The sequence below is a fragment of the Epinephelus lanceolatus genome, chromosome 10, assembly GCF_041903045.1.
Source record: "Epinephelus lanceolatus isolate andai-2023 chromosome 10, ASM4190304v1, whole genome shotgun sequence".
In the NCBI taxonomy this organism is placed as follows: Eukaryota; Metazoa; Chordata; class Actinopteri; order Perciformes; family Serranidae; genus Epinephelus; species Epinephelus lanceolatus.
In genome coordinates this window covers 2,130,397-2,149,670 of record NC_135743.1, presented here as the reverse complement: position 1 = coordinate 2,149,670, position 19,274 = coordinate 2,130,397, and the positions used below count along the sequence as shown (strand labels likewise).

The 19,274-nt window shown below is 41.2% G+C and overlaps 1 protein-coding gene across 1 annotated transcript; it reads left to right on the top strand.

Moving 5' to 3' along the window:
* Positions 1 to 6,702: 6,702 nt before the first annotated feature.
* On the top strand, positions 6,703 to 19,193 carry LOC117266439 (regenerating islet-derived protein 3-gamma-like). Its single transcript, XM_078171185.1, has 6 exons — positions 6,703 to 6,774; positions 9,877 to 9,969; positions 12,408 to 12,857; positions 15,710 to 15,861; positions 16,559 to 16,677; positions 18,660 to 19,193. The coding sequence occupies exons 3-6, from the start codon at positions 12,455 to 12,457 to the stop codon at positions 18,805 to 18,807; spliced, it is 822 nt and encodes a 273-aa protein (XP_078027311.1). The 5' UTR covers positions 6,703 to 6,774; positions 9,877 to 9,969; positions 12,408 to 12,454; the 3' UTR covers positions 18,808 to 19,193.
* The last annotated feature ends 81 nt before the right edge of the window (positions 19,194 to 19,274 follow it).

The following is a 19,274-nucleotide window of genomic DNA, read 5'->3' as shown; positions in this document are numbered from 1 at the left end:
ATAACTGTTTTATATGGATGCACGATAATATCGGCACATCATCAGTATCAACTGATATTGACTTTAAAATGAAATATCAGAATCAGCCAACATGCCTTTTCTGCCGATATGAAAAAAGAGAGACGACTGGTTGTTCTGTAAAATCAAACGTGGATCAAAACTTTGTGTCGGGGGCTCATGGAGAACAGGAAACAACAAGATACACAGGAAGGTGATCCAGACCCTCCGTAAATGCAGAAAACATGGAAGGAAGTATTAAAAGCCTTTACTGTAGAGGTTAAATCAGGGGTCAGAAACCTTTACTATCACAAGAGCCATTTTTGACCCAAAAGTTAAAAAAAAAAATCTGTCTGGAGCCACAAAACATATTTGAGCCTTAAAATAAAAGTAACACAGCCTGTTGAGTCCAAATGAGAATTCATTGATATGTTTGACCACAAGGTGGCGACTCTGCAGGGTACCGGTGATGATTATTTAGAACTTTAATTTCCCAGTGTTGGCAGTGAAAGTAAACACATCTGTCCAGGAACTACTGAATTCTTTATTAGACTCCCATTGCCATCCTCTGTCGGTGAAGATTCTCAGTCGTCCAGGTCTTGGTTACCTCAGAACTGTAGAGGGATCTTGGATGAGAAGCGAAACATTTTCAAGAAATGCAAGCAAGTGCAGTTGTGTACGTTATAGCACATTGCTAGCCGAGCTAGAGAAACTCAAGATGAGCCACCACTGTTAAGGTTTGGTAACATTTAAGCCCCGTTTCCACCGAGCAGTTCAGTTCAGTTCAGTTCAGTTCAGTTCAGTTCAGTTCATTGTTTCTGTTGTAACCTCTGTTCATACATCAGTAAACTACAACTATAAAATGAAAGAGAAAAAAATAACTTCATTCACTGGGCCGACTGCCGGCAACTTTTAAGGTGGAACGTTAACTTGTAATGTTACTCAATGCATGAGTTGATGACGTGAATCCATCAGCACACCTTAAATTTCACTGTGACAACTTTGAGCATCACTTTAGTTTTTATATGACACACACTTTTAGTAATGACTTTAAAAATATAGATTAATTTGGAGCGGATTATGTGAAGGTCATATATTCTAATCCTCACTTCCTGTGGGCTACAGCAACACTAAACCCCTGAGCTTGCCTGAGAAGGACTAAATGCACAAAGCTGCTATTTTTAAATATCCCATGGAGAGAGACTCTCACTGCAGCCTGTTGTATTTTGTTGTGAAAATGTGGGCGTGCAGCCTCGTTCTGTGGACGATAAACCAGGTGCAGACTTCCATCTGTGTCACCGCTGATGAGGAAATACAGCGAGTGCTGGACGGAGCAGTGAGTGACAACAACCCCGCCCACATTTAAGAGGACTGTCTGAACACACTGAGGGTCTAGGTACCATGTCTGAAGGCTTACTGCTGGTTCCACAGGTGCTGGACTGAAAGGGTTTGGTGGAGACGGGGCGTAAATTGGCATCACTCCAGGCTTGCTGTTGGAGGGTTTCATAAGCCACTCGCGCTCCCCACTCGTTGATTTGGGGCATCACTCAATCGGCTCTTTTTACACAGAGATGACGCTATAGAGCTGCTACTAAGTCCATTCTTCATGCAGAGCCGATAGTATTGATAAAGTACTGAATCAATAATAGAAGTAGTATCAATAATTCTTCACGATATCAGTCCCTCACAGTGACTAAATGTAACTTCTAAAAACTAAAAAATACAAAGTTTCAAGACAGTTTTAAATGGTTTAAACCTCCAGTGAGCAAAGCATACCTCGCAACCTGAATTTCCTGGTGTGTTGGAGCTTTAATTTTCTTTTTGATTCAAACTATATAAAAACATCTGTATTGGCCCTGAGTTTCAGCATCGGCGCCTCCCTACTGATAACTGATCCAAACACAACAAACTGACGGTGTAAATATCACCAGAGGTTAGTCTGACCCTGGAGTCATCCTCTCAGTAATCTGTGGTGTCTGATGGTCATCATGTAATCTGTTAATCACTGTAGATTCCTGGAATTACATTACAACAGATCCTAATAAAGATATTTCCATCAGAGCACAGACGGCCGCTCTCACAGCTCAGATCATGTGATGATGATCAACGTTTTCACTGATGATTCTGTTTCAATCGCTTCATTAATCGCTTTATGTGTAAAGTCAGAGAGGAGAGCGTGATGCTCACAGACAGCTGACTCGTCTTAAAACTAACTTTATGGGACATTTTGTGATTCAGTTTCCGTGTGATGTTGATATTTCAACAAACAACATGTCACTTGTTGAGTTTTGTCTCACTCATTAAAAGATAATCAGTTTAACCTGATCTTTTCTTGTGACATCACCAGCGTGGAGTTTTTCCTCTTAAAGCCCGAGGACGGAGCCGAGCGGAACACCACAGAGTCCTGATCATGAAGGGATCAGTGTCTGAGAGTTAGTGGGAAACCTTCATGTGACTGAGACACTCACAGATTCTGGTTTAACACTTTTTACACGCTGGATTTAGTTTTTATAAAACACAGATGAAGAGTTGAGCCTCTGAGGCCTCGCTGAGATGTCATTTTTATTATTCAACTATAAAGTCCTTCATGTTTAAACCAACAGTGTGTACATATATATATATACATACACTGACATGTATCGACTCGGGTCTGACTTCAGACTTAACGTCACTGACTTTGTTGATCCTGACTTGTGACTTAACCTTCAGAGTAAAAGCTGGTGCAGATAACTGCAGATGCTTTTTATTCTCTGATTGAAGAAATGTGTCTGACTCTAAAACCCTCGAGTGCTCACAGTGTGATGCTTCAACCATCAGGACTTTTCTGTCCCTGTCAGAAATTAGAAAAACAAAAACACATTTTTTTGTCACACTTACTTAACACAAAAAGAACTACTGACTCAGGGCTGATGAGATGGACATGAATTCATATCTGGGTATTTTCAGGCTGAGCGGCAATACACGATATTTATCTCAGTATTCTCTATGAAATGAGCTCCGTGTTCAGCTGCAGGTCAGAGCCACATTTGAGATGTCACACACACTTTTATAAAAACAGACTGTGATCAAAATAAAATGCAAAGACGAGGATTTTATTCCCTGTTTGAAAATAAACAGCTGCACAACATGGAAATTAAAAATAATGTACGGTAACTTTGTGCACGCAGCACTGGAGCTACAGAGGTTTAAAGGTTTGCAGCTCAGGATGCTGAACTATAACAGGACTGTTAAAGTGTCAGGTAGGTTTGAAACGGTTAAAAATCTTTGTGGGCACACAGTTACACACGAAGTTTCCATCTGTCGGCCTTTCAAATGAATTTAGTGCTGATTTAAACATTTGAATCTTAATTCTGCACAGAGCATCAGCAGAGAGGCCGAGGGACGGACGGAGACAGAGACACTTTGTCCTCCTTATATACGTCTGTATATGAAACATCTGTGTTGTCGCTGCATGTTTTTAAGTCACACATTAGACTAGAACTACCACTATGCACTATGATCCGCGGTCATTTCATTCATCTCACAGACTGACGTAGCGCAGCACGTGCAGCGTACAGACCGACGTCACACTGTAGACTAATGAACAGACAGATTAAACAGAGGAGCAGCTCTGTGTCTGAGTGTTGATGGAGAAACTGTGAGTGAGTGAGCGAGTGAGTGAGTGAGTGAGTGAGGGGGCGGAGCTGTGAGAGAGGAGAGATGAACACTGGTATGGTTATGTAATGCAACTTGACCTCATATCGATATAATCAGTGTTGTCTAAATTCATATCGTACTTGAAAATATAGCGATATATCGTACATAGTGGTTATATCGCCCAGCCCTAGTCCTGACTTGTGACTTGACCTTCAAAGTAAAAGCTGGTGCAGATTAATGCAGGGTTTCAGAAATGTGTCTGACTCTAAAATGTTCGAGCACTAACAGCGTGTCAGAAATCAGAAAACAAAAACACATTTTTCGTCACACCTCTCTGACAAAGAAAGAACCACTGACTGTATAAAATAACGGACGTAGCCACCGTGATGTCACCCACTGGTTTGTGGACTCGAGTTTGGCATTATGGCCGACGCCATCTTGGTTTTCTGGAACCAGAGGTGACCGTGGGTGCGTTCTGAATCACATCCTTTTTGTTTTTACTTCAAGTAAGTACTGCAGCTGTCTGTAAAACATACGTGCTGTTGCATTCAGTCTGCACACAATTATGGGGTGCCGTTTGTAAAGTGTCTCACGCTGAAAATAACATCAACATTTTGTCACATTTAGTGTCAAACAATGTTTAAAAAAGTATTGTGAATTTTTTAACGTCACCTTTTACCACATTTACAGAAAAATATTTTTTTCCAGCGGATATCATAGTTACAACATGATTGAGCTAGCAAAGCAGTTTTGTGTTGCTATGTGTGGTATTTATTCAGTTTTGGGAAATTACGATGTCTAGAAAGCATCAGTGGCTGCAGCTGACAGGGACAGCTAACAGCAGCAGCAAAGCTAACATCAGGACGTCATCTGTTAAAAGCCTCCCGTTGTCGGATACGACATGAAACTACTCCAGTTAGCTCAATCATGTTGTAACTAAGACATCCACTGGAAAAAAATATTTTTTTCACAGACCGTTTAGAGTTAATGAGTCATTACAGACACCGCTAGCGGTGCTAAAAGCTAACGGTTGTTAGCTTAGCTTAGGTTGTTAGTCCCTCCGAAGGGACACTAACAACTCAAAGTACACGTCAAATAAAATTTCTCCAAACATGTTTCTTGTTATTTTAGGTAGTTATTATCACGCTAATGTATGTTCAAGTGTTCATTTCCCCCGATAAGTTGGTTTTAATTCGTTATTTGATTCTATAAACACAGTCTGACCATCTCGAGCTTTTATTTTGGTACTTCCAGTGACCGGCAGTGTGAATTTGCATATTAGTTAAATATTTAGTTTCACCCAGAACATTTAGATTTAACATTTAACATTTAGATTTAGATTTAGCATTTAGATTTAACATTTAGATTTATATTTAATATTTAGATTTAATATTTAGATTTAATATTTAGATTTAACATTTAGATTTAGATTTAATATTTAGATTTAACATTTAGGTGCCACATTTAATATTTAGATTTAACTATTTAATATATTTCTAAGTTAACAAATATTGCTGTAAATGTGGTAAAAGGTGACGTTAAAAAATTCACAATACTTTTTTAAACATTGTTTGAAGCTAAATGTGGCAAAATGTTGATGTTATTTTCAGCGTGAGCCACTTTACAAACGGCACCCATACACAATCAGACATGCTGGTGTCTCATAACGTTACGCCATGAACTCTGACCTTCTTGCTTTTGTATCCGTTACCTTGGAGATAAAAAAACGCCCCAAGTTTCCCAGCGATGGAGATCAACCCAGAGTTGTCTGCTGCTGTTGTTTTTTTTTTAAGATTATTTTTTGGGCTTTTGCCTTTAATCAGCAGGACAGTGTTAAGTGTGAAGGGGCAGAAAGAGGGGATGACATGCAGGCTGGAATCAAACCCACGACAGCTGCAGTAAGACACTGCCTACATGAGACACCTGCTCTGCCCACTGAGCTCTGCTTAGGTGAACAAAAAAGATGGCGGCAGGACACAGTCTCAGCAGCTGTTGGCTCTCTGTTCTGACTCCAACACCATCATTAAGTTTGCTGATGACATCACTGCGGTCGGTCTCACACACGGTGGAGATGAGTCGACGTACAGAGAAGAGATCCAGCAGCTGTCTGTGGTGCTGTGAAAACAAACATGTCTCTCAACACTGAGCAGAACCTGCCCCCTCCTCATCAGCAGGGACAGGGTAGAGACGGTCTCCACCTTCAAGTTCTTTGTAGTGCAAATCTCTGGGGACCTCTGCTGGTCAGTAAACACCTCTGCAGCAGTGAAGAAGGCAGTGAGTGCACCTCCTGAGGCTGCTTCAGAAGAACAGACTGAAGGAGAAAGAATCATCGGCTGCCCTCTGCCTCCTCTGGAGGATATCTGCAGCTCCCTGTGCCTCTGAAGAGCCATGAAAATTAAGACTGTTCCCACCAGGGTCACAAGCTGGTCTCTCTCCTGCCCTCTGCTCAGAGATACAGGAGCTTAACGTCACACACAAATACTCAAAAACAGTTTTTACCTGAGAGCCATCAGGTTGATAAATCAAACATATGGAATAATCAGTGCAATCCAATATTTATTTGACCTGTGCAACACCTGATGCTCTATTTATTTCTGATTCAGAGCGCCTCGGCCATAAAGGGACGGACACGGTCAGCAACAATACCCAGGTAGGCTGTGATTGGCTGATCAGATATTTGCGTTAACGAGCAACATCAGGCCTCCTTGCTTCTCCCATCTCACCCTTATATATTTTGTTGAAGAAACTTTTAGACTGTGGAGAGATTTACAGAGTCGAGAGACGGCCCCTCTTTTAGTATTTGATTTATATGCATTTATAAATATTTGAATGAAGGGTTCACTGGTATTCTTCTTTTTGAGGAAACTGTTAGTGTGTAATATCTTCTGGTGACAGGAAGTTGTACACTTATTTTTGTGATCTGTGGTTGGTGACACAGTTGTTGTTGCATTGCATCATGGCGAGGGAGGGGAAATGATTAATTTACACCTACAGTTGTGGAGATAATTTGTAGGGCAGATCAGTCCTCTCTCTCTCACATTTGGCTCGAGACGGTCAGAAGAATGGAGATCGAACATTATATCAACTCACCAGCTGATGGAAGTGGACAGAGACAGCAGCAGAGAGGAAATCATCTCTCAGGTCAGAATATCTGATTAGATATTTTATTTACCTCCGACCTCCTCCGTTCTTTTTACAGCCCTGTTCTTTGGTGTGACCTCTGACCTTATACAGTTTTACTTTAGACAGGCTGCTTGAGATTTTTGCCAAAGTTCAGCATTTCATCTTTATTTGAATTGATTTAATTTTTTTGGTTTGCGAGCTTCCTTTGAGACGTTCGGCTTATTCACAAACGCATCCAAAACATATGTGAGGTGTATATATGTATAGGTATCCCAATATTATGGAAAGTTATGCAACTTTCTTCCCCACATCCTTTGACTGAATATACCTGTTTGCTTTTACCTTGTTTATCTATTTGTATTTTCATTAGTGTCGGCGTACTGCTGTAACACCCTGTTGAACACCATGTATGTGTGTTTGCATTGTGTCTGTTAGGTCATTGTTGGATTTATCTGCATTTATAAGGAACGTTTCTCTTAAAATTTGAAAAGCTCTAAATATTTTGTTTTCTCGGGGTGATTTACTTTGTGGTGGTTTATGAAATGTGTAAAACAGATTTAAAAACTTGTTTTTACATCTGATACATCTACATCTGATTTTACAGAACAACCAGAGCTCCTGCTCTCCATGAGCACCCAACACAAAGCTTTGATCTACGTCTGATTTTACAGAGCAACCAATCAGCTCACTTTTCCTAAAAAAAAATATTTATATTGGTTTGTCATATTGACAGAAATTGGCATGTTGGTCGATTCTGATATTTCATTTTAAAGACAATATCAGCTGATAACAATGACATGCTGATATGATCAAGTACCACGATGCGTGGAGATTCCCTTGCTTAAAAATCAGGTCACATGTCAGTGTGGGCGTTACTACTCATTCTCAGTGGTGGAATTGAATCAGTACATCGACTGTAACGGATACACGTACTCGTCCTTTACTTGAGTATGTTTATGCAGCTTCTTCCTTCTCCTCCATCTCAGAGGTAAATACTGTATATTTTACTGCTCTACATCATCTGACTGTTAGTTACTTCACAGATGACAGTCTTTATGGCCCTTCCTGTCCAGTGAAAAGCATGTATCTCCAGATGTGTTCATGTTGAGTGTTTGTGATCAACTGAATGATGAGTTGTTCCTTCATGTGTTGAGAAAGTTCTCCTCCTTCTTAATCTAAATGAACTCTTTTTGGATTTGGATTAACTTTAATAATCCCCAAGGGGAAACTGGATTGCCACCATGGCCAACATACAGTACAACAATAAGACATAGACAAAATATACACATACAATAACATCACCTAGGTGTGCAGTGGTCCAATACAACAATAGCAAAATGACCAGAAAAATAAATAAATAAAAAATAAAGATTAAAAAGAATAAAAAGAGTACAAATGCAATTTAAAGTGCAGTGTACAAGAACGAGTATAGCAGTAATACATGACATCAGCAATCCAAATTAAAAAGCCTGGTTGCTGCAGGAACAAAGGACTTCCTCAATCTTTCTGTCGAGCATCTGGGCAAAAGAAGCCGCTTACTTCTGCCACTTCTAACAAAAGTGCTATGCGGGGCTGATCATCCTGAGACAAGATAGCTCTGAGCTTCCTCCAAGTCCTCTGCTCTGTTATGACCTCCAGAGGAGCAGGGCTCATACCAATAACAGATCCTGTTCCTGTCCTCCAATGTTAGGCTGCAACCCCAACAAACAACCACATAAAAAAGGACACTAGCTAAAATACCATTATAAAAAACCCTCCTGGATCAGCTGAACAGTCGTCGTCACAAACAAGCTGTTTTTCTGACAGTTTAGAGATACATGGTTCTCACAGGAAAGCCACGCCACAAACATATGATGATCTCATGGACCATGATGCATCGCTGCAGATTAAACTACCAACCAGTGTATAAAGGAGTTAAAATACACCACATCTGTACCGACACGTTCTCATCCCAACTCGTCACATATGACCAAAATATTACAAATATTACGCTCTAGTTATCCTTGTTGATGCTCCGGGACGGCCTGGGTGTCCAGGGTTTGTTGGACCCTTCAAGTACATTTAGCTGGAATATTTTCACAGTGTGGTAACAGTACTTTTATATTTATAGTAACAGTGGCTCCTTTCAAATGTTCACTGTAAAAATTTAAAGATGAGATGCAGCAAAATAAAAGTACGGAACCCATAAAGTCCAGAAAGGTGACATTTTTTATCTTTCTGTGCAAACAAGTCATTTCCTTTGTCAGAGCCATTTCTAGCAGGTCCTAGTTTCTTTTGAGTCTCTTTAATGCGTCACCTGACCACCTGGCATCTCAGGAACCTTTAACTGAAGGCAGGTGTGCTGAAGTGAGTGAGGAGCGTGAAGACACCACAGGGTTACAGTCTTTACCCGCCGTGTGTTTGGTTGATCTTGGTTTTTATTGTTTGATGAAGTCCTTTAAAACCCTGTTCATTTAACTTTGATTTGTGAGGGCGTGTTTATTTGGAGATTTTTGTTTTTTCATTTTGTAAATGCAACAGTCAAGACAATTAGTTGATAGCGTCATCCTGCAAATCAGTTGACTCTTAAACCAACCACAGCATCCTGATCATCAAACAGTGAGTACAGTTAAACCACAGACAGTGAGTTCATCATATTTCCTGTTATGGCGTCTGTGGGCAGATACTGTTGAACTTATTTGGAAGCTGCAACGACCTCATCACCCACTCAGCTCATGAAAAGTTTTGCTTTTGGGACTTTACATGCTCTGTATAAAAATAATCACACGTAAGGTTTGTTAGTTTATTCCTAATAACTGTGACGTCAGTGATAGTTTTGGTCATTTTCATAGAAATCTGTATTTATAGCCACTTCCTCTTTGTTCTTCTGCTGAACATCATTATTGGTTATTATTCTCAGACATAAATCACAGAGTTGTGGAGGACGTGCTAAAATATGATGTGATTGTTAGTATTTGTGTTTGAGGTAGAAAACTGAAGGTGCTTCATAAAGCTGAAGTTTATTAAAAGGAATTAACTGAATCTAATGATGCGGGACAAAAACCACTTCCTCAAAGTAATAATGAAATTATGGTGTGTGTGTGTGTGTGTGTGTGTGTGTGTGTGTTTATCTTCCTGCAGGAGGGTCAAAAGTCTTGTGGTTGGTGGGAGTCAGCTTTGGCCTGCTGTGCATCATCCAGACCGCTCTCAATGTTTCGCTCCGACTACAAGCAGGTGAGTATTGATGGGCCCCCGGCTTCACCATCACACCTTAGAAACACCAGCCGAGGAGCAGGACAGATATACGACAGGGAAGTCGTCTGTCCAGCTGATTAAACCCATTTGAAAAGCAGGAGAGTGTTAATATATTTCACCAAGAAGTTACTACAAACATCATTTTAAATAAATTCTCCCAGAAATGTGTCAGCTGTAACTTTTAACCCCGTGAGTGAGTGTCAGACTCACCTCAGTTCAGGGGCCACAGACAGCTCAGTCTGACTTCAAGTGGGCCGGACCAGTGAAACCATTTCAGAATATTTCATATATATCATTTAATAACTCCAGATGTTTCCCAGCCGGAGATGTTTTTCACATTCATCTCCACTCCTGTGTAGTAATGCTGGCGTCACCACACCAGACGGGGGCAGGTTCAGTTGTCCTCTGCCTTACAAACCATTTACAAATCAGCTGTTCTGGTCATGCCTTAGCAACAACAACATGTTCAGACAGGCATCTGATACAGCTGCTGACTGGCAATGGTTTGCACAATTTAAAGATGAACAACACAAGAAGTATTCAGTTTCAGAAATCTGTTCCTCGTCAGGATGGAGAAGCCTCTGTAGCTGTGTTTTACATGAAGCAGGATACGCACTGTTTAACTTGCCCTGAAACCTGACTTCTCTTATGCCGGGTTCAGACTACATGATATCAGCCTGATTATAGCCCAACACAGCGTCGCACAGTGTCAGCTCAGATCGTGAACGACAATGAGTGTTGTACGTGATAATCCATCGTTTAATCTTGTGTAGTGTTTCTAAGACCGACCTCATTCACCCACATTCTTCTCGCTAAGACTAGAAGTAAATCTTACGCCTTTTCAGGCGCAGGCGTAAAGTCAAAGTCTCGACCATTTCTATAAATCAGCAGCCTGATGAACAAGAAACATAAACTTTGAACAACAACCCACATTAGCTTTTTTCTAAAGTCTCCTTTTTATCTGGGTAACTTACAAAAATAAACACACGTCTTGTCCTTCACCTCGGCCTGTTGAGCGAGCGACCAAAGAGACATTTACGGGTGAAAGTGCACTGGTAATGTTGGTTACCAGAGCTGGTCAGCTGCAGCAGCATCTAAACTCACCTGTGGATGTGACTTTGGTCCGTTCAGACGCTGCTGTGGTCTTTACTCTGTCACGTTCCTTGTGGAGCTCCACCTGCCAGGTGCTGTCGGTCAAACACAGACACACCTCTCCTGTACAGCTGCGTTAATCTTCATATCTGATGTCTGGGAAATTTCCTTTTTTCTCTGATCCTCCATCACGACTTTGCTGCAAATGATAAATGAGAATGTATGTATCCTAGTGACACATGCGCTGCTAGGCAACAGCCCGAGTCGCTGGACGTTAACATGAACGTGCATCACTAAGACTGGATGTAGTTCAGAAGACTAGGCCTAAGTTTGGTTGGTGCAACTGCCCTAAAGCCCATTCTGAGGACTTGTGTTAGCAAAGACTGACTTAGCAGTAAGGACCAGGCTTAGTAAAGACCAGCTGGTGCAACCTGCTCCAAATAGTTTTTATTTATTTATTTATATATATTTAACAGTTTGTCAACTAAAATGTGTGTCATGTGTCAGTAGCAGTGGTCAGTCTTGAGTCTCGCTAGCAATGCTAACTATGTATTCAACATCCAAAAAAGGATGTGTCGGAGGAAAACAGAAAATGAAATAAGGTGTGGACAGATGTGTTTGCTTTCACCTCCAACACTGTTAATTTAAAGGTCCAGTGTGAGTAATCACAGGAGTTTAGTGGCGTCTAGTGGCGACGATTGCAGACCGCAACCAGCTAAAACTTCTCCCTGTAAGAATTTCCTTCAGTGTTCATTGTTCAGGAGCTGAATCATCACCGAGGTCTCTTCCTCTCAGAAACAAACAGACTGTGTCATAATAACACTGAATGATGCAGTTCCATGATACAAATCAATGTTTCTCCGACGCTCTTGTTGGGGAGGGGCAGCTAACTACGGTGGCTGATGCAAAAATGTGAATGTTCCTATATAGAGCCGGTGTTTAGTTTGTCCTTTGTGGGCTACTGTAGAAACATGCAGATATAAACAGCTCATCTAAGGTACAAAAACACGACTGCTATTTTCAGGTGATTGTACACAAAAGAAAACTTGTTATATTATTGTATATATGTCAATATGTTCCTGTAAATCCTACCTGGACCTTTAAAAAACCAAATAGTCATGAGCAGCGTCCTGCAGAGTCGCCACCTTGTGGTAAAACATCAGTAAATGCTCATTTAGTTCTATTTGTAATGTTGATAGGCTGAATTAAACTTATTAGGCTATGTTACAAAAATATAAGGCTCAAATATGTTTTGCGGCTCCTGACAGATTATTTATTTATTTTATTTATTTATTTATAAACTTCACGTGTGTTTGCCTTTCTAGGTGGGTGTTCTGAAAAGTCCGACAACATCTCAACTGGCAACATCACCATGATGTCAGCCGGTGACAGCGACGTCCAAGACCAACTGGCCCGAGAGAGAGACCAACTGGTTCGAGAGAAAAAACAGCTGGTTGAAGAGAGAGACCAACTGGTTCGAGAGAGAGACCAAGTGGTACGAGAGAAAAAACAGCTGGTTGAAGAGAGAGACCAACTGGTTCAAGAGAAAAAACAGCTGGTTGAAGAGAGAGACCAACTGGTTCGAGAGAAAGACCAACTGGTCCGAGAGAAAAAACAACTGGTTGAAGAGAGAGACCAACTGCGTCAGGTTAAAGACAAACTGACAAAGGAGAATGAAAAGCTACAGGCCGATAATAGCCTCCTGACTGTAGAACGAGAACTGTTAAATGAGAAGGTCACTGAACTACAGAAAAAGATAGAGGATCGTGTGCGGGGTGAGTTGACTTTAATTAATTCCAATATTTTAAAGGATGTCGATCAGTCAGTTCAGACTGAAGTATCTTAATATGAGACATTTTGTCAGACATTCATGGTCCACGGGAGTTGAATCCTTCTGACTTTATTGGCCCCCTGACTTTCCTGTAGCGCCACCAGCAGATCAATCTACCAGAACTCAACTGAATTATAAATCAAATAACCTTTTAAAACTTTGACTGAATAGTATGAGTTACATTTGTGTTTTTGCACTGATAGAATACCAGGAAGTAAAACAAAACTTAAACAGATTCATTATAGCATACATTACCCACACATACCTGGGTGAAAGATACATAGAGAATACATAATCTGTTTGAAGGTCAATAATCTTCATCAGCTCCTCAAGCAGTTCGGAGAATAAATGTCTCCAATTTGAGCATGTATAGGCAGGGGCGGAAATCCCGGGGGGGCAGGGGGGACATGACCCCCTCTGCAGTAAAGCTGTACCCCCCTAGAATAATTTGAGACACAATTAATAATTTTTGAACAATGCAGTAGTATTTATTGAAAGCACAATGTAAGCGCAATAATGTGCTATTTCAATCTTAAAAGATTTAGTTCCCCCCTCCCATTCCTAGTAGTGGTATATCCCACACTCTTTCCAACGGGTGGGGCTGCTTGGCAGCAGTAGCAGCGTGTGGCTGGAACCACTGTCCACATCGCGCATCACAGGGTAAGATGTTCACTCACACAGACACAGTTTAACTTACACAAGTTACAACACATCCCATTTACTGTTACAACAAGCCCCAGGCCCAGGCTGATAATATAAACTGTCTGCAACATTTCTCCTGCATTGTTCAAAAGCCTACTCAATTACGAGTGCTGCTAAGCTAAAAGCTAATGATTAAGCTCAGAGTTTAGTGATAGAGAGGACAGGAGAGAAAGAAGAGGGAGAGGACAGGACAAGAGCAGTCAGTGGTGGAGCAGCTCGTAGTTAATATCTGTAGGCTCTCCACCTGTCAGTGAGACACACATGACAGACGTGCAGTTTAACGGACGAGGAGCGGCCATTACGCACGATTATTACACACGGTTGTGAGGTGCACAGCGGCAGATCTCACAGCACACTGTTTATAAACCAGTTTACCAGTTTAATTGCAGGAAATGTTTAGTTGTTAAGCCATTTCTCATAAGTATAGATATTCACTGTATATCCACTTTTCTACATGTGGCTGCTGCTGGCTTGAGTCTTGACTCTGTCATTATCAATAACTTGCAATGCTGAGATAAATGTTTAAAGTCCAAAAAAAGTAATTTATTACGAACAGGTCAATAAAACAGGTTTCAAAATTCAAAATACCTTGTAAACAAAGGAAATATTCAGTATTACACATTTTCTTTGGTTACTTTTCTTTCAAACATTTTTAAAGTTATGATCTCACTGCTGGTAAAAAAACGAAAACAAACAAACAAAAAAGGTTTGCTCCTGCAGCCATCAAGAGACGACGGATCCATTCCACAAACCTGAGCCAGAGCAAAAAGAGGGAGAGAAGGAGAGAGATCGAGTTTCTGTCTTTGATGAATGAAGCCTTATTGTTTTGCTGCTATTAAACAATGAGAGACATGTTTTCTCCGTTTACTTAATAGCATAAATATTCACACTACTGTGCACGGGGAGACAGAGAGAACATTAAAGTGTCAAATTGCGGTAAAAGATGCTGTATAAAAGACAGGCTACAACTTTTTTTCCCTGTCCCCCCCTGGAATTATTCTCTAAAATTTTACTGTTTATTGTCCCCCCCAAATATGAAATGGGATTTTCGCCCCTGTGTATAGGTCCTGTTTGTGCATGTGTGTGTCTTTCGGACCTGTGTGTTAATGACAAAAAAGTGAAAAAATTGAATTTCTCCTCTGAGGGATTAATAAAGTATATGAAATTAAAATTAATTAAATTAAATTAAATACTAGACGAGTGCTCACGGAACAGTCGCATTAAAGGGTTTTTTTTGGGGAGTTTTTCCTGATCAGCTGTGAGGGTCATAAGGACAGAGGGATGTCGTATGCTGTAAAGCCCTGTGAGGCAAATTGTGATTTGTGATATTGGGCTTCATAAATAAAATTGATTGATTGATTGAATGATCAAATGATGTGTAATGTCAAGTAAGGCAAATGGAAAACTTGCACAGTTCTCATTTTCCATGACCTGTACTGGCCAATCCTTCTGCTTTTATACATTACGTGAATATGTGACGTAGTGTGGTGGCATGATTGTATCGTTATGTCATTGGTATCAGACAGTGTCGGCTTTAAAATGAACTATTAGAATTGGTCAGCGTGGTTTTTCTTAAGACATTTCAATTTAGAACAGCCTCAATAGCAGCGACTGTCTTGTGCTCGCCATTGTTGTTATTACTCCCCGTTGGTTCCGGTGCACCACTTGACAATACTCGACAATGGTGTTAATCCTGCCTGTGGCACTGACTGGCTAATTGATTCCCACCACGATGCTCATTGGTTGTTTTTTATTTTAATTGAAAAACCAGTGTTTAATGTCACGATGCAGACGGATCAGTCAGCTCGGACTCAGTGGAGTGGGTGGATTCAAAGCTGTGGACCGAGGCAGGTCTGTTCCTTGTGTTGGAAAACAACATAAAGTTGGTTTATCTGCATTAAGAAGGACTTTCAATCAGAGTAGGGATTTTTTTTACAACATTAAAAGCATTTTTTCAAGTGTTCAGTGGCCTGCACAAGAGTTAAAGTGCATAAGTATATAACAGTGTCATCGGCATAAAAATGAAAACCAGCATCTGACCCAGATTATTTCTATAAACAGTAAATAAAGTGTCCTGTGCTTGTCCCTGAGCAGAGCGAAATACCCCAAGATGTCCCCGGGGATGGAGAACATACATGTCCACATGTTATCAGCATTCCTCTGTGAGAAACACCTGGGAGTACGCCAATCAAAACTGTGCAAGCCAAGGATCTCATCTGGTGATCTTCAATGATGAAGCAGAGGAGGTATTTGTATAAACCTGATATGGTGTATTACTCTGCAGCCAGTTGGCTCGTGGTTGACCAACACGTTCTCACTGCGACCTCGTCACATGTCCACGTTTGGTCATGGACTTTCCATGTTGACAAATTACATCCCTTTGAGCATTAGTTGTTGACGTTCTGGGACGCCGTGTCAACTTCAGCCTGTTACATGCATTGTCTGTTTTCAAAATACACTTCTGTTTTCACAGGAAATGTACAGTTTGATACAGTCTCTTTCAAAATAAAAGCACTACGTCGGTACAACATCGCCAATTGACATTTTCTTTCCTTAAACAACAAACGTGGTTACATTTAGGAAGAAAGAACAGGGTTTGGCTTTACAGTGTTACATTAAGCTAACACTGACCTCCCAGATGAAAGTCAGTGGTTGTTGGACCCATCCATCACCCCTCCCACCGGCCCTACCCCGACTTCTGCCACCTTAACTTTCATTGTTGTCCTGCTGTGTTTCCCCTGACATTGTCGGGTGCCATTAAACAATAAGGGCAACCAGCCACGTATGATGCCGACGTGAAAGGACAGCTTTCTTTGTCTGCGTCTCACGCTGGAAGTCATTGACCAAGCGCCGGATTTTGATGACTTAAGAGTGAGTCCGTGTTGGGTTGACCTGAGTAAGCATAATGAATTAAGTGTTTTAACTTAACTTCCTTCCCAACAGAGGACTGTGCGTAGTTTTGGACAAGCTGCCAAAGTGTGGATGGGTTTGAGTGGTTACAAAGATCCATGCACCAACTCATGGACGTGGACATGGGTGGATGGAGGCGCACTGTCTTTTGTGTAAGGCTTTTTGAATGTTTAAGAACATAATGATGATCCTGATTAACAGCTGTGTAAAGTTTCATCACACTGATGTCATCATATTATGTTGTCAAGTATGTCCAAATTACACAGTGAAATTTTGCGACTGAACTTATATTAAAACAGCAGTTACACGCATTGCCCATTGGCCCCCATGGCCTTGGTGCCCCGCCCCCTGTGTCTCTGTCCTCTCCTGTGAAGTGAAAGCAACACAATGTTACATGAACTTTATTGTTCTACAGTCAGGTGTGTTTGTGAATACACACTCTGAGTGCCAGAGCGCACTCTGGACCATTCATAACTTTAGAGCACTTTTCTCCATAGGGAACAATTCCATAGATAAAATTGATATAATGACAAAATATGGAAACTACATACAGTGAATTTGTCTGTCACACACCCACAGATGTTACGTAAACATGAGCCTGTTTATACCTGGTGTTAAAGGGAAATTTCGGTTTATTTCAACCTGTCTCCTATCGTCCTAAATTTGTTTCAAGTGACTAGTGACATAAAAATAATAGTTAGCATGTTAGCCGTTAGCCTAGATACAGCCGGGGCGCATAGTAGCGTCAGACCTGTTAAAACGTAAGTGAACGGGCAACCTTCAAGTGCAAAGTTAGTCCACTAAACAAGCTTTTTTTCCACAAAGACCGCCTCATATCGTTAGGATAAATATCAGAGAACATATAGAAAACGACATGTAAACGTGTTGTCTTACCTTACCGGTGTGCTGCCATGTTTGTTTACCATCTAGCTCTGCTTTCCAAAGCGCGGCCGAAATATATCTGGTGAGCTCTAGATAAAGCCCAGCTGGATACTACTCCAGGTGGAGGTGTCTCGTCCTCGGTCACATCCAGACCTTGAAAATAAGGCTGCAACTGGTCCCATTCCTTGCAACAGAGGCATTCCTCTTCTGTGGGCACTGGGGCACAGCATTCACAGGTACACCACCAATCTCCAGAGCTACGCAGCCTTGCAGCAGCCATTCCTCCTCTCTCATCCTCTACCTGTTGCGCCTCTCTCTCTCTCCTCCTCCGTTCTTCAATTTCACGAAGCTCTTCGTCAATGTATTCTGGCTCAAATAAATAAGGGCGGCCATCAAACTCTGCAAAATCAAATTCCTCCTCCACAAAGTCGAAGTCTGGCAAAAAGTCAGCCATTATTCTATAAATCTTTCATAAAATAAATGAATGAACTTTTCAGGCTACTGTCCGGTTCTGCCTTCCAGCTGTTGCTGCTTGTTCTCGCGAGATTTCGGCCGCGCTTTGGAAAGCAGAGCTAAATGGTAAACAAACATGGCAGCACACCGGTAAGGTAAGACAACACGTTTACATGTCGTTTTCTATATGTTCTCTGACATTTATCCTAACGATATGATTCAGCCCTGATAAGGACTGCATCATCAGTGGTTATTTAGTGACTATAACACCCAGCTGGTCATGCTGCAGGCACTTTTAGCACAGCATAAAGATGTGGCACTCCATTTGCAAAGCATTAAAAAACATTTTAGGAAATTAAAAATACATTTTAAAAAAATACACTGGCTTCAGGAAAAACTCTTTAATGAGGCCGCTGCACACGCTTTAATTTTTTTCTTGGCTTCTCCATCCTCTCTGTCCAATGTGTACAATATGACACACCTACTGATGTCGTCACATTTCAGGTCAAGAAGAACCTGCTGTTTTTTAGTTTTAGCTTAGAACCAACTTTTTGGGTTCCAGAAAAATTACTTTTGGTCAACGTGCTGTGAGTGGTTCAAAATGATGTGCGGTAAGCAGAACAGAACCCGTTGGGGTGTGAATGATTGCAGGGAGTGAAATCAGGATACACCCTGGACAGGTCACCAGTTCATCACAGAGCTAACACACAGACACATATTCAGACAAACACAGTCCGCCCTCAGCTGTCCTGCACCGGTCCACCTTCACCAAATCACCAAAACTCTGTTTGTTTTGTAGAAACTGGAATTATCAGAACATTGATTGGAGGTGTCAGGCTCGGGCTTGTGCGTATGTTGACCAAGGCTCGCGGCGCTTGAGGACCTGGTTCCGTGGGATATGTCAAGAACAGCACTACTGGGTGTGTGAGAAGAAGCTGCACACCTGAGCTGCTGGCCTGACTAAGACTCGCACAACAAACCCATCTGTCTCTGTCTCTGTGTCTCTGTCTCTGTGTCTCTATAACTCACACAGACACCTTTTATTCATTTTAATGCTCCTCATCTGAACATAATGTCATGATCACTGTGTGCTTTTTATTATGTTAAAAACATTTAAACCTTTTATTCTGTGATTATCCTTATGGTGATGTGAACACTTTGAACTCTTCAGTGGAAATGGTCCTCCAGTGCCAACTTTGGTATTGTTGCTTATTGTGATGTCATTTCCTGGAGTACGTTCGAACACTTCATGTCCCTAAAATGTGTACAACCTGAGCCAGAAGGCTGTGTAAGTCAATAAAACATAATAATTGATAAAAGTATTAAAAACTGAAGGGTGTGTCTGCATCACTTTGTGTCTCACGAGCTCCACAATGACTGAGACATGTAAAACAGGATCAAGTGCACATGAGGC

Bases quoted from the DNA above. Each gene is read 5' to 3' on its own strand.
- LOC117266439 (XM_078171185.1), top strand. From the start codon at position 12,455: ATGATGTCAGCCGGTGACAGCGACGTCCAAGACCAACTGGCCCGAGAG. The intron at 15,862-16,558 runs GTATTTGTATAA...CCTTCCCAACAG, and splicing joins TCAATGATGAAGCAGAGGAG to AGGACTGTGCGTAGTTTTGG. The intron at 16,678-18,659 runs GTAAGGCTTTTT...TTTGTTTTGTAG, and splicing joins GGAGGCGCACTGTCTTTTGT to AAACTGGAATTATCAGAACA.